At 40.8% G+C, this 15,694-nt stretch overlaps 1 protein-coding gene across 1 annotated transcript; it reads right to left on the reverse strand.

The window, feature by feature from the left end:
- Positions 1-4,139: 4,139 nt before the first annotated feature.
- atxn10 (ataxin 10) lies at positions 4,140-15,195 on the reverse strand. The gene is made up of 11 exons (XM_023969510.2): positions 15,014-15,195; positions 14,585-14,761; positions 14,189-14,274; positions 13,883-13,979; positions 13,074-13,238; positions 12,888-12,968; positions 10,985-11,135; positions 10,740-10,848; positions 9,957-10,135; positions 8,453-8,516; positions 4,140-4,788 (listed from the first exon to the last, which is right to left on the reverse strand). The coding sequence occupies exons 1-11, from the start codon at positions 15,151-15,153 to the stop codon at positions 4,604-4,606; spliced, it is 1,434 nt and encodes a 477-aa protein (XP_023825278.1). The 5' UTR covers positions 15,154-15,195; the 3' UTR covers positions 4,140-4,603.
- Positions 15,196-15,694: the final 499 nt, after the last annotated feature.

Below are 15,694 nucleotides of genomic sequence, written 5' to 3' on the forward strand. Positions count from 1 at the left end.
TCTTATGTGCTGACTGGAAAACTGTGATGCAGATATACTATGTGTTGCAGGATATTGATGAAGTGCAAGGATTGTGGTTGTTCGTTTTTCTGTATCCAACCAAACAAATCTGTTATTGGAAACATTGTGGACCAAAACTTTATCAAGTGCAGTTTTCACCTCCTCTGTAACACTGCTCAAAAAAGCAAAATAATCTCGACATCTGAAACAGGGAAGAAAAAACCCCGGATTATCTGACATAATTACAACCTCAAACTGAAAACGGTACATCAGCAAAGTGCCTTTTGACTGCGATGCGAGGTGGATGGAGAGAGAAAGGAGCGTGGTTTCAAGAGACTGACTTTGAAATGGTGGTGTACCTTGACTATCCAGTCACACTGTAATTACAATGCCTTCAGAAACCATTCACACCCCTTGATTTTTTAGTGTAGTGTTACAAAGTGGTATTAAAATGGATTTGTATTTCCTGTCAACGATATACACAAAATACTCTATAATGTCAAAGTGGAAGAAAAATTCTAACATTTGTAGAAAACTCATGAAAAATAAAACACGAATACATCTTGATTAAATAATTATTCAACCCTCTGAGTCAATACATGTTAGAATCACCTTTGGCAGCGATTACAGCTGTGAGTCTTTCTGGGTAAGTGTCTAAGAGCTTTCCACACTTGGATTGTGCAACATTTGTCAATTTTTTTCAAAATTCTTATAGCTCTGTCAAATTGGTTGCTGATCATTGCTAGACAACCATTTTCAGGTCTTGCCATAGATTTTCAGGCAGATGTAAGTCAAAACTGTAACTCGGCAACTCATTCACTGTCTTCCTGGTAAGCAATTCCAGTATAGATTTGGCCATGTGTTTTAGGTTATTGTCAACAACAAAACATTTGATGAAAATGTAAGTTGCTCTGGATAAGATGGAAATGTAAATGTTGAAAGGTGAATTAATCTCCCATTGTCTGGTGGAAAACAGACTGATCCATGTTTTCCTCTAGGATTTTACCAGTGCTTAGCTCCATTCCATTTATTTTTATCCTGAAAAACTCCCCAGTCCTTAACGATTACAAACATACACATAACATGATGCATACACCACTATGCTTGAAAATATGGGAGAGTGGTACTCGTAATGTGTTGTATTGGATTTTCCCCAAACATAACACTTTGTATTCAGGACATAAAGTGAATTGCTTTGCCACATTTTTAGCAGTATCACTTTAGTGCCTTGTTGCAAACAGGATGCATGTTTTGGAATATTTGTATTCTGTACAGTACAGGCTTCTTTCTTTTCACTCTGTCAATTTGGTTAGTAATTGTGGAGTAACTACAATGTTGTTGATCCATCCTCAGTGTTCTATCACAGCCATTAAACTCTGTAACAGTTTTAAAGTCACCATTGGCCTCATGGTGAAATCCCGGAGCGGTTTCCTTCCTCTCCGGGAACAGAGTTAAAAACAACGCCTGTATGTTTGTAGAGACTGGGGTATTGATACACCATCTAAAGTGTAATTAATAACTTCACCATGCTCAAAGGGATATTCAATGTCTGCTTTTTCTATTTTTACCCATCTACTAATAGGTGGCCTTCTTTGTGAGGGATTGTAAAACTTTTCAGAAAACAGAATTCCACTTTGACATTATTATGGGGTAATCCATTTTCAATTCAGGCTATAACACAACAAAATGTGGAAAAAGTCAAGGGGTATGGATATTTTCTGAAGGCACTGTATGTTTGAACACTGAAAATAAATGATTTATTTATGTTAAGATATCTTCAAACTAAAAGGTCTTATAGTATGGATAGCAGTGTTTAATATATATTTTGTTCTCTTTGATTGCTACTGAAGTTTACCAGAGTTAGTGTGGCATTAAGCATAAAGCCACAACAGTAGAGTACAAAACATTTTTCTGCAATTTTCATTTTCTTAAATCTGTGCATTTCTATCTATTGTCAGTAGCATGTCTAAGTAGTTATCTTACTATTTTGCGCTCACCATCCTTCCTCAATTCATTGGACATGATTTGAACATGTTACTAGGTGAATTGGTGAGTGCTGCATTGGATCATTTGACCAAAAGAGCCCAACAAAGCAACCCGTTCAAGCCCATACAAAGGAAAAAGAAAACATGTCCCTATTTCGGTCTCAATTCCAACATGGTGGGGGGTAATTTTCCCCATTCTGAGATGATGCGGTGTAAGCGTTATGGAGCCCCATGGGCGATACACTGCACATACCCACGAATGCCAGAAACATGGAATTTCACTTTCGCTCACCCCTTGCATTCAGGTCTATACCAGCAGAGTTAAAGGCAACCTGTCCTGAGAATAAGTATTTTGCCTAACCATATAATACAGCTCTATGGAAAAAGGGCATGGGCCAGGGGTCATTGAGCTATTTCAGGCATCGACCTTCTATGTATTCAGCGATTGTTTTATTTAGGCTTTATATAGCTAAAAAGCAAATAATATATTTTTATATGCATTATATATGGCACTTTGTTTTCATTAATTGTCACTGTTTTTAAAGATTTGAGAGCTACAAATTATTCTCTCTGATTTATTAAAGTTGCTGTAGTGTACATAGACCATGTGTTCGACAATTAGCCCAGATTATTTTATTCTCAATATGAAGACCATAATTCTCTATAGCTCCTGGTTTACTTGGTGGATTATCAAGAAATGCGTCGGCAAAATGTTAAGTATTAAGAAAATAAATGGATGTTACTGATCCAGTGTTGGATTGGATGTCTGCCATCATGAGAAATGATTACTTAGCTTTTAGGCCATGCAGGATTGTGTGCACCACAGACAAATGGATAGTTATAATTTTTCTAATAAAATCTGAGCATCCTTTAGTGATTTATTGGGATTCCTATCCAAACTACTGTACCACTGTCTTTAGACACAAAAGCATACTTCAATTTACACAAGACTGACCCATTCTCTCTGGAGAAAAAAACGGAACATTTGTCACACAAAAGTTTTATTCAGCAGCTAAAGTTACAATCATCCATTATACAGAGTTTGAGTAGTACGGGTGAAGAATACCAGTACAGAAGGCACAAGAGGACAGAGTTAAGGTTCGAGTTGTGAAACGGCTGATCTTGATGACACCTTTCAGTCCTGACTGCGGTTGGACAGCTGTTTGCTCCTGACCCTGAAGTTGTTGAATAGACGGCTGTGACTGCCACCTCATTCAGCCAGCCTGACGCTCTCTCTGTGTTTTCCTGTGTTTGAAAAGCATTGCAGGCAGCCGCTGGAGCAGAAGTAAAGGCCGTGTTTTGTTAGCCGTCTGAAATGCTGGGGACCGGAACCTCATAAGCTCCCCTCACTATACCCAGCGGATTGGGAAAAGTCAACCCGATTGTTTCAATACATTTTGTCATTAAAAAATAAGAGACAGAGTAAATAGGGCGGAGCGGCGAGTGGGCCGGGTGACTAAAGCAATGTATTGTTGAGGTGTCAGGACCGGTCAGCTTATTCAGTGGGGGGGGGGGTCGTTCTGCAAGCCAATACTTCTGGTCTGATTCACTCGCACTGCCACTCACACTACTTGGGTCTCTGTCTACAAACAAATATACTACCACTTACACAAGGGCTCACTGTCTACACACTGCCAATCACACTCAGGCTGTCTGTCCTCTGTCTAGCTGGCTGCTAAAGATCCACACTAGTCAAAGTACACACACGCAGTAAACAAAGCTGCCACATAACATAGATTAGGTTATTGAAATGTGTAAGGAAGTTGACGACTGGTGTTGTTGGTTGGAATATGTAACAAATATGTATCTAAAATGTAACTAAGTTTTGGTGTTGTAAAGAAACATGCGGTACCTGAAGGACAGGAATGGTCCTATGTATCATTGCTATTATCACCAAAAGCCAAAACAGGGTGGTAAAAGCAGATATAGTGCAACGCTTGTAGCAAGACAATCAAAATGCATTCCCTGAGCAACATCCTTAGAAATGGAGGGGGCACCCTGTATAGTTTGGTTAGCACCAATAAATTGGTTTGAAATAATTTGTGTGGAAACGAAAAACATTCTCCAGTCAAAATGCCTGAGGTTTCCATAAAATGTGAGAATTCCAGAAGCTAGCTTGAAGTCAGATCGACATTCCAGTCCAGTTCCTCAATGTTTCGGTCATTCTCTCGCTTTTTGTTGATTTCCGCAAAATTGATTGGTTTTGGGATTAGAGCCCACCCCCTGCCGATGTTAAGAGTCTCCCTCAGAGGGGTGAAAGGGCAGGAAACAGAGTAGCCCTTTGTTGGATGATTAAACCCCAACACTATATCACAGATACCAGCAGGAGTCCACTTGACTTAATTTCCCTTTACTTAAGAAACACAAAAAGTGTTAAAAAAACACCACTCTATACTCCAAACTAAACCTACCTTTAAATAAGGGCCCCTCCTATGCGTTTTCTGTACCATAACAAATCTCAGCAGACTATTGGGTCCAGGCCATCCCACAGTTTAACCAAGGCTAAAGCTAAAAAGAGCTAGAGCTAAAAAGTAGTGCACTACCAGGGCAAAACAATAGTGCACTAAAAAGTAATGCAGCACTATATGGTGCAGCACAATATAGTCCTTAGAGCACCTTTAAGGGTCCTTTGAACAGGGTTTGAGCAGCACGTTACCATCTCTCTCCTCTACTCTAAAGCCCATGGCCCTCAAGGCGGAGTCATCGGCCACCCCGCGGCGTTCTAGAGCTGCCACCAGCTCCTGATTCTCCAGGTTGTGTTCTAGAATATTCCGAGTGGCAAAGATGGCCCACTGGCTGATGACTGGTGGAGAAACAACAGTTAAGGATAGCATTACAAATACATTCATGGCACAAAGAGAGTGAGAGTTAGTCTTATTTTTTACTATGGGAGAGGAACAAGAGGAATGTACAAACTAGACGCTCAAAAGTTTTTTTCTACACAAAACTACCCACATTGGTTGGTCTCCTACACATTCACACATACTCCCTTTCAACCACAAATCACAGTAAAGTAACACTAACCCTCACTCTGAATTAGCTACCACCATCCCACTGTACAGGAAACTATCAGTACAGTGAGTGAGTACTGTGTCCATTTTGAATGACAAGGAAGCGACCCAGCCTCCCGCCCCTCTAGTCCTTCCTCTCCACATATGCCCAGTCAGCATCTGTGACCAGGCCATATAGCTGTGGCTGAGACCTGGGCTCAAATAGTATTCTAAATAATTTCAAATACTTTATCTGTGCTTGATTGAGCTTGCCTGGCTGAATGGACCAATAGAATGATCTCAAAACAGCAAAGCCCGCACAGCTACCCACTGGGCACAGACGTCATTTCAACATCTAGCTTTGGCTTACATTAGGTTCAGTTGTCAACTTAAGTGAATTTGACTTGAAATCAACAAAACATTTAATGTCATTGGATATATATTGACTTTTCAAATCCAATCAGTTTTCACATTGATTTAAAAATTTTGTTTTTGAATTGACTTGGAAACAACGTTGCCTCAAACAGTTTTTGCCCAGTGGGTCTGGCTATGGCCCACCTGAGAAGAGCAGAGGGAGCTCAACAGTAACCATCCTTCCTGAGGGGGTCACGGGGAGAGTGGGGCTCAGATGAATAGCTCATCGCCTGGTGAAAAGACAAGCTGACACCGTGCCCTGACCGGCAGCTAGTCCCCGGGGGGTGGACGGAGGCAGACACAAACTAAGCTGCTGTTCTGTCAGTACCAACATCCACCAACAGTATAAACATGATGGATACACGACGCATACTGTATAATCATTCACCAGTGACTTGTATGTAGACATACACTCCCCTTACATTTATTTGGACAGTGAAGCTAAAACGTTTAATTTGGCCCTGTACTGCAGCATTTTGGATTTGAGATCAAATATTTTATGAGGCGAAAGTACAGAATGTAACCTTTTATTTGGGGGTGTTTTCATACATATGTGTTTTACGTTTAGAAATGAATGCACTTTATTCACCTTGTCCCCGCGTTTGACCGTGTCATAAGTATTTGGACAAATTCACTTAGTGCATAAAATGTAGTAATTGGTCCCATATTCCCGAGCACACAATGACTACATCAAGCTTGTGACTCTTCAAACTTGTTGGATGCATTTGCAGTTTGTTTTGGTTGTGTTTTGGATTATGTTGTGCCCAAAATAAATGATAAATAATGTATTCTGTCATTTTGGAGCCACTTTTATTGTGAATAAGAATATAATATGTTTATGAACACTTCTACATTAATGTGAATGCTACCATGATTACGGATTATCATTCATTAATCGTGAATAATGTGTGAGAAACTTACAGATGTACAAAGATCATGCCCCCAAAATACGCTAACCTCCCACAATTACTAATAAAAGGGGAAGTTAGCATTTTTGGGGGGGTATGTAACTTTCTCTTACTCATCATTATTTACAATTTATTCAGAACTATCCATGATCAAGGCAGCATCCACATTAATGTAGAATGACATTCATGTGGACTGAAGCTCAGTTCTGGGATTTTCTTCTACTCCAAAATGAAAAGGAAATTCAATGCTGACACCATCTAAAATATAATTTCCATCTCCAGAAATGAGCCTAATAACAGATTGGTAAAAAAATGATGTTTAACCTGTCTATATAAAGTTCCCACAGTTGACAGTGCATGTCAGAATACACCATCCCATCCCTGGCACCATCCCTACAATGAAGTATGGTGGTGGCAGCATCATGCTGTGGGGATGTTTTTCAGCGGCAGGGACAGGGAGACTAGTCAGGATCGAGGCAAAGATGAACGGAGTAAAGTACAGAGAGATACTTGATAAAAACCTTCACCAGACCTCTCAGAACCTCAGACTGGGGTGAAGGTTCGCTTTCCAACAGGAGAACAACCCTAAGAACACAGCCAAGACAACGCAAGATGTCTCTGAATGTCCAGAAGCGTGGCCCAGCCAGATCCAGGACTTAAACCTGATAGAACAGAGACCTGAAAATAGCTGTGCAGCAATGCTCCCCATCCAACCTGACAGAGCTTGAGAGGATCTGCAGATAAGAATGGGAGAAACTCCCCAAATACAGGTGTGCCAAGCTTGTAGCATCATACCGAAGACTCAAGGCTGTAATCGCTGCCAAAGGTGCTTCAACAAAGTACTGAGTAAAGGGTCTGAATACTCATGTAAATGTATAAAAATAATTTTTTTTAATCAATTTTAGAATAAGGCTATAAAACCTAACAAAATGTGGAAAAAGTCAAGTGGTCTGAATACTTTCTGAAGGCACTATATATCATCAGATGTGCTATTAGCAATAAGCATTACCACCTGTAGCCCAACTGATGCAGCATCGTGGCTATAAATACATAGGCTGAAGCATGGTTTGTCCATCTGCATTTCCCCCACTGGTCACACCATCCTGATTATTAAATTATTATTCACTCAAAAATAAATGTGGTTTCTATTACAAAGTATGTCATTGCACTTTTAAGTCACCATTGCCCCTTTAAGAGCTCTGTTGTGCAGTTATACCTAAACAATGCCCAAAACTCCAGGTGTAATATTTTTTCAATGATGCCATGCGCAATTTTAGGAGTAGAGAAATAAACGTGGTAGCAATGAAAAGCCGGGATCCCCGTCTTTCTTAACAAAGGCCATTGCATTAAAGAATTGTTGTGCTTTGACTGCTTATCAGAATGCATGTTTCCCTCCCTATGGCTCTCACAACTTGAATGCGCCTCGAAATGAATATTTATCTGGCATAGAACACATAACAAGCCGATTAGGTAAATAGGCAAACTATTCTACTATGGGGTGGTCTGATTTTGTTTTACAACATTACATGGCAAAAATAGTAGCACTGGAAAGTTACACCCTGAGTGATAAAGTACAGGATTTGAATTCCTTTGCCAGCAGCTATAAGTAGGACCTACACTGATCTCAAAAACAACCTCTCCAGAATCAACGTGACAGAAATCCCATCACAGCAATGGAGAACTTTAACCCCTGTGCATCCAACAAGTTTGTAGAGCCATTCGTCATTGCATGCTAGAAATATGGGACCAAATACTAAACTTGACTAGATACATTAAGTGCAATACCCTCAAATAAAAGATAACATTCTGTACCGTCGACTAATTACATTTTTTTTAATGTCAAATCCTAAATGTTGGAGAACAAAGACAAATGTACACATTTTAGCGTCACTGTGTGTCCAAACAAATACGTAGGGAGTGTATACAGTAACACATCTATCATTCACCAACATTGACTTATGACTATAAACATGGTAGATGAACGTACGCATCAGCCACCACAATTACTTACAGGAAGACAAAAAGGATGATACATAAAAGTACAAAGATCATTAGGTTAACATCCATCCACAGTGGCTTATAACATGATAGTTACACGACTAGTATAATTTATTCACCAAAGGGACATTAGATTCTAGACGAATCAAAAGGATACAGGGATTGTTGCTGTCAATACTGCAGTTGTCCATAATGAGAGGAAGACCATCCAGTTTCCTAACCTGGAAGAATACAAAAAAATATAATCAAAACAAACATATTTACAATGCAAAAAACTACTTTCTCATCCAAACACAGTAAAAAACACTAGTCTCACTAATTATTCTGTTTGGCTTGAGTCTATGGATAGGGCCAATTTAAAACAATGCTGAGATGATGATTTTCCTCATGCAAGAAGCTGTTTAAGTGCTGTTTCTCCTTGGTTTATATAGGACAATCTCAATAACTAACCAATATCTATGTCCCTATCAGCCAACATTGAGGTCCCTATCCTTAGGAAATCCCTACTACCATGGAAAATAGCCATGTGTGGCTGTGGGTTGGTCTAAAGCTGTCACAACGTGTTGCACTGGTCTCTGTCACCCATCTAATTATATAGGTTAATTTACATACATGCGGTTACTCTGCAAATTCATTGGTAGAGTCATGAATGGCCATAGCAAGAGAGAAAATGCTGAGTAAGCTACTGTAAGTGTGCACTTTTCGTTAACTAAAAATCTAAAATTAGGAACTTAAGCCTATATGTAAAAAAGACTTAATCAAATATTATCATATTCAATTATTATTAACCAGCTGGGAGCCGGCGAAGGTTAACTACTATGATTCTCAAGGGCCTTGTAAAGTGGGAGCAAGGTTTTTAAGCCAATGCAAATGGACACATGCCAGTTTCCCCCCATTCCTCTTATTTTCTATTAAATGTGTTTATATCACAGTCAGTGATAGCTGCCGATAGCTGGGATGGAACAGATAATGAGTAAGGAATGTTTCTCTTTCCTCCATTAATGTAATAATAATACCACCATGAGGAAGCCAATATGGCTCAGTGCCACGATGGACTCAAAAGCACTTATTCTCTCTCTGGTGTGACCCAGGAAGCACAGATACAGCATGAGGAGATTACTGTATGTGCTATTTAACTCAAAATGTGTCTCAAATGACATCATATTCCCTTTAGTGAACTACTTTCGACCAGAGATGATAAGAATAGGAAATGTCATTTTACATTTTCAGACTCCTTGCCTGACCTTTTACACATGCTTTTTGACCCTTGATCTGTCCTTTCCAAGGATTAAACCCCTCTTTTAGACACTGGGAAAGCACCCTAAGGGCTTATTTAAGGGTTCAAAAGGAGTTTGCAAATCCTACTCTCAAAGGATGCGCTCACAGACGAAACCTGTTGAGGGTGAGTAAACTTCAAAGCCTAGGATGAAATGTAGTTTATCAATGGTGTTGCATCACAAGAAAGTCAGTCATTTAATCTTCGACCCCCACACCCATGTTTTGTCTACTATCTGCACTATATCTGTGCCAGCTGTATGCCTGTGTGTCAGTACTGTTTGTCTGATGTCTGCTGCTGGTGGCAAAACATATTTCCCTCGTTGGGGATCAACACAGTATATGAATTTGTTTGTTTTGTCGTTCTTTCATACATCCATCCATACCTTGTTCTGGTTGGCAGTGTTTCCGTGACAGAGGTTTCCTATGAGACGGATGAGATGTGCCTTGAAGCTGACAGAGGGAGAGGATGAGCAGTCTCCTCCCTGAGCCAAGGAGAAGTTCTGAGCTGCAGTGAATACATTCTTACTGGTCTTCCCCAGAACATGGACCTGCTGCAGGAGATCTGTAAGAGGAGAAAGAGAGATGAATAGGAGAACAACACACATTTTACACACAAAGGGATAGAGTACCAGAATATCAATTAAATCAGTCACATTTACTTATAAAGCCCTTTTTACATCAGAAGTCGGACAAAGCGTCCAGGGCCCAGGAAAAGACAAAATAACAATCAGTGAACATAAAGGCAAAATGATCAATTGGACAGAGAAATCTGTTCTACAGAAGAGGTGAGAGGTATTCCCCTGCCTCAGGTGTAGTATCAGAGTCCTGCTGATGATAGATGCAATTATTAAGATGTGACTGCTGTTTCAATTTAACAGCATCTCTCTCAACAGAAGGGCATGAACCTGCTGGTACTTTAAATGTCATAGTTCCGTTCCAACACAGTAGAACCATATTATGTCACTGGATTTGTAGTGATAGTGTAAACTCTAAACTGTGGGCCACCTTCTTTGTCATGGACATTTGAGACAGTGTGACATGCTGGTGGTTTTTACCAAAAAAAAACAGCCATTTATCAGGGCTCTAATGTCAAAAGACTAAGCATCATAGGTAAAAGGTTTTGTAAACTTCCAGTTCAATAGACCTTGGTGTAGTTATTTATTTACCAACGGTAGACTTGAGGAGGTCAGGATGGTTCTGCAGGAACATGAACTGTTTGTGATCAGAGGTCATCTCACAGAGAACATCTAACAGGCTGATCACAGTCAGGGCCTCCTTCAAAATACAACACAAATCAATCAACCAATAAAAAAAGACAATCTAAAATGTCACAGAAACAGCAATAGCAGAAACAGTCAGGTACCCAGGCTATGGAACAGGTCATTTATACAACCAATCGGATCATTGATACCTCATTGTCTGATTCGGAGGCGAGTGTGAGCACGGCCCCACATCGCTCCTGGAAGCAGGATGCCAGGAAGGTAGCTACGGTGGGGGGGATCCCACAATCCTCAGAGTCCTCCTCTCCCAACTGAGCAGAGATCAGCTCCAGCAACGTCACCCTGCAGCTCCATCAATATTTATGTAATTAATTGGATTTATGTACAGTCATGGCCAAAATTTGAGAATGACACAAATATTAATTTTCACAAAGTCTGCAGGTTCGGTGTCTTTAGATATTTTTGTCAGATGTTACTATGGAATACAGAAGTATAAATACAAGCATTTCATAAGCGTCAAAGGCTTTTATTGACAATTACATGAAGTTGATGCAACGAGTCAATATTTGCAGTGTTGACCCTTCTTTTTCAAGACCTCTGCAATCCGCCCTGGCATGCTGTCAATTAACTTCTGGGCCACATCCTAACTGATGGCAGCCCATTCTTGCATAATCAATGCTTGGAGTTTGTCAGATTTGTGGGTTTCTGTTTGTCCACCCGCCTCTTGAGGATTGACCACAAGTTCTCAATGGGATTAAGGTCTGGGGAGTTTCCTGGACATGGACCCAAAACATCAATGTTTTGTTCCCAAAGCAACTTAGTTATCACTTTTGCCTTATGGCAAGGTGCTCCATCATGCTGGAAAAGGCATTGTTCGTCACCAAACTGTTCCTGGATGGTTGGGAGAAGTTGATCTCAGGGGATGTGTTGGTACCATTCTTTATTCTTGGCTGTGTTCAAGGGGAAAAATTGTGAGTGACCCACTCCCTTGGCTGAGAAGCAACCCCACACATGAATGGCCTCAGGATGCTTTACTGTTGGCATGACACAGGACTGATGGTAGTGCTCACCTTGTCTTCTCTGGAAAAGCTTTTTTCCGGATGCCCCAAACAATTGGAAAGGGGATTCATCAGAGAAAATGACTTCACCCCAGTCCTCAGCAGTCCAATCTTTGTACCTTTTGCAGAATATCAGTCTGTCCCTGATGCTTTTCCTGGAGAGAAGTGGCTTCTTTGCTGCCCTTCTTGACACCAGGCCATCCACCTAAAGTCTTCGCCTCACTGTGCGTGCAGATGCACTCACACCTGCCTGCTGCCATTCCTGAGCAAGCTCTGTACTGGTGGTGCCCCGATCCTGCAGCTGAATCAACTTTAGGAGACGGTCCTGGCGCTTGCTGGACTTTCTTGGGCACCCTGAAGCCTTCTTCACAACAACTGAACTGCTCTCCTTGAAGTTCTTGATGACCCAATAAATGGTTGATTTAGGTGCAATCTTACTGGTACAAGCACTGCTTGTGAAGCCCTTTTTGTGCAAAGCAATGATGACGGCACATGTTTCCTTGCAGGTAACCATGGTTCAGAGGAAGAACAATGATTCCAAGCACCACCCTCCTTTTGAAGCTTCCAGTCTGTTATTCGAACTCAATCAGCATGACAGGGTTGTCCTCGTCAACACTCACACCTGTGTTAATGAGAAAAATCACTGACATGATGTCAGCTGGTCCTTTTGTGGCAGGGCTGAAATGCAGTGGAAAGGTTTTTTGGGGATTCAGCTCATTTGCATGGCAAAGACGGACTTAATTGCAATTCATCTGATCACTCTTCATAACATTCTGGAGTATATGCAAATTTTCATCATACAAACTGAGGCTGCAGACTTTGTGAAAATTAACATTTGTGTCATTCTCAACTTATGGCCACGACTGTACAGTAGAGCTTTTCTAGAAGATCAATGTAAGGAGGAAACTCATGTCAATCACACATTTGGGACCATCAAAAGGAGAAAGAATTGCTCACTTTGGGTGTAGATATACTAGTTTATAAGTATTTGTGAGAGTAGTTAGATTCTTTAATTGGATGAACTAGATGGAGTTACCTCTCCTGATGGCTCATCCCTGCATACATGTTCTTAACGAGCACTGAGGACTTGAGGAAGTGCTGGGTAGCAATCAAAACCCTGTCAAAAATATGTACCATACATGTTTATATACTGTGTGTACATCTAACACACACAGCAAACCCCATCTCCCACACCCAACCACACCCCTCAGCGGGTACCTACGTCCAGTCCAGTTCTGACTGAGTCCTACACAGCTCCATGACCTTCAGGGCCAGGTGGATGTTCCCTGGATGAGCCAGTTGCTCCACCTTCTGTTCATCTAGACAGGTGTGGAGCACCATGGAGGAGTAGCCCACTGCCCTTTCATCATCCACACACAGCAGGGCCCTGTGATCAAAGACAACACAGACTTGACTTATCACTCACACCTATAAGATCCCTGCAAACACCGACAACACAGACAGGTGTGGAGCACCATGAAGGAATAGGCCAATGCCCACTCATCATCCACACTCAGAAGGGCCCTGCAAACACCGCCAACATGGAAATCAAACTGGAAGATCTTCAGAGATAGATGGGATGGGTTGAGGGTAGTTGAAGGATGGGATTAAAAACAAACAAAAAAGATAACTACTGCAAAATACTTTGTGTCTGTAAATTGTATATAGTATGTATAAACTGGAAGCCTAACTATTGTTGTCCATTAGTGTACTCCAATTAGGGGAAGGGTTTCAGGGTTAGGGGAAGATAATGAAGGAATACAATTGTTTGTAAAAACAAATAAAAACAGTCAACACATCAATAACTTCGATACAGTCCGGTACGATTCGCTGACACTATACTTTCATGCATAAAACACGTAGATTGCTGTTTGTAGGCCTAAAGGATCAATAAAGGTGAAGTCCTAATGTGAATTGTGAAAACCATGTAAGGCTCAAGCTTAATTCTTTCACGTTAATTTCCCATACATGATTTGCAAATAAGGTCGAGGCCTTGAGAGGTGAAACTGATGTAGGGCCCCAAGTACTTACAAGAGAAGATCTGGAAAGATGAGCGTCCAAATGTCATCTTTGCAGAACTGGTTATCAACAGCAAGGTTTCCAATGAACTGTACCCCACATCGAAGTGCTAGATCAACGATAAAGTGCAGAGAACAACAGTCAGACATGTATAAGAAGACCATTAAGAGAGATGTTAAGACATATTTAAAATCCTATKAAATTTGAACAGTTATTATACAATATGCTACAATTGTTTTACAAGCAAGCACACAACTGCAAATATCAGGCGATTACACATATTCTCTTCAGCCATAGGAGGGACAATAAAACAATCACCTTCAGTGACGTAGTCAGTGTTCTCAGACTTCAGTTTCTGAAGCATGCCTAGGATTCTGATTGACAGGTCAATAGCACCAAGTGACCTGGATAACAAGGTAGGTTTGCTTATGTTTTAACCAAACCACACACACAACCGGACAGAGAGGGAACACTTCATAACAGGGAAACTGTTAGATAGAACACCCCCAGGATTTTGAAGTGTAAATTCCTGTGAAAACAAAACTACGGACGTGGATGTGCTTGGTAATGTTATTAACTCTTCCTTGACTGTGCGTGTGTGAGATTGGATTAGAGTGTCTGGTAAATTAACTAAAATGTAGGCCCAATGTAAAACATGTGTGTGCATGCTCTTGTGTGTCAAGGAAACTGGATTCAATACTGACTGCAGCCCACCTCATTAGGGACTGGTTGCGTGCACACTGTACACAGCCATTCCTCTGGGCTCTGAAGCATGCTGCAGTCAACTGCAGGATCAGCTCTTCAACCTCTCCACCTGCAGCCTGGATCTCCTCTGATAACTTTGACAGGATCTTCATTAGGCTCCTGAAGGCTTCTTCCTCACTGCGGTCTCTGTGAGCACACACACACACTTGACTTGGGTGTAGCTTTTAAAATTGTCAAGTGAAAACTGAACACAGAAGACTTGAGAATAATGGATAATACAGAAAACGAGCAAAGTTTCATTTATACAGACAAAATCAGGACATGGGTAACATGATGGCTAGCTGCTACTCCTGAGCTTGCCTCAGACTGTTTAGCTGAGGACGTTTGCTAGCTAGTTAGTTAGCCACATTTAGCTACATAACTCTTCCCTTTGCGCACCTGTAATCCTGAATTCGTAACGCATTTGTCAGTGATTGTAAAACAGGTAAATGTTTTTCACGGAACTTCTCAGCGAGAATTTCATTCAATAATGTTGGAAAATCCATCCTAATCCATGATTCCAAAGCGGGTTCCGCCATTTTAGTTTGTATCGCTCTCCAGTGTGGGTGGGACTTCCGTGTTACATTTTGTTGTTTGATACGATAAAACCAGGAAAGAGGCGGCGCTAGAAGGATATTTCACATCAATACCCATGTAAACCTTCTAATTGCGATGACATTGGCAGTTTAAATGATTGGATAGGTTTTAGTTTTTTTCACATTAGAAATAGACATAGGTAACATTAGCTATATGTACATAAAAGCAAAGCACATGCTACAGATTATTGTGATAATGCCATAAATTGACCACAGCTAGCACATAATGTTCTGAGAAACCATGTTTCTTACAGATTGGCGAGAGCGTGGTTGTCCTATACTAATAACAATTAGAATATATTTATTTTATATAGCTCTTTTTATACAGAATCTCAACGTCGCTTTTAAAAAAACGAAGAAAAACAAAGACACAAAAATTCCCCTTTATAATAAAACATTGCATGCATCTATAATCACATTTGCACATGGGGATTTTGGGGGGGGGGGGGGGGGGGGGGGCAGAGACTGGAAAAACATTAGCCTT

Source organism: Salvelinus sp. IW2-2015, linkage group LG3 (assembly GCF_002910315.2).
Source record: "Salvelinus sp. IW2-2015 linkage group LG3, ASM291031v2, whole genome shotgun sequence".
NCBI classification, from domain to species: Eukaryota; Metazoa; Chordata; class Actinopteri; order Salmoniformes; family Salmonidae; genus Salvelinus; species Salvelinus sp. IW2-2015.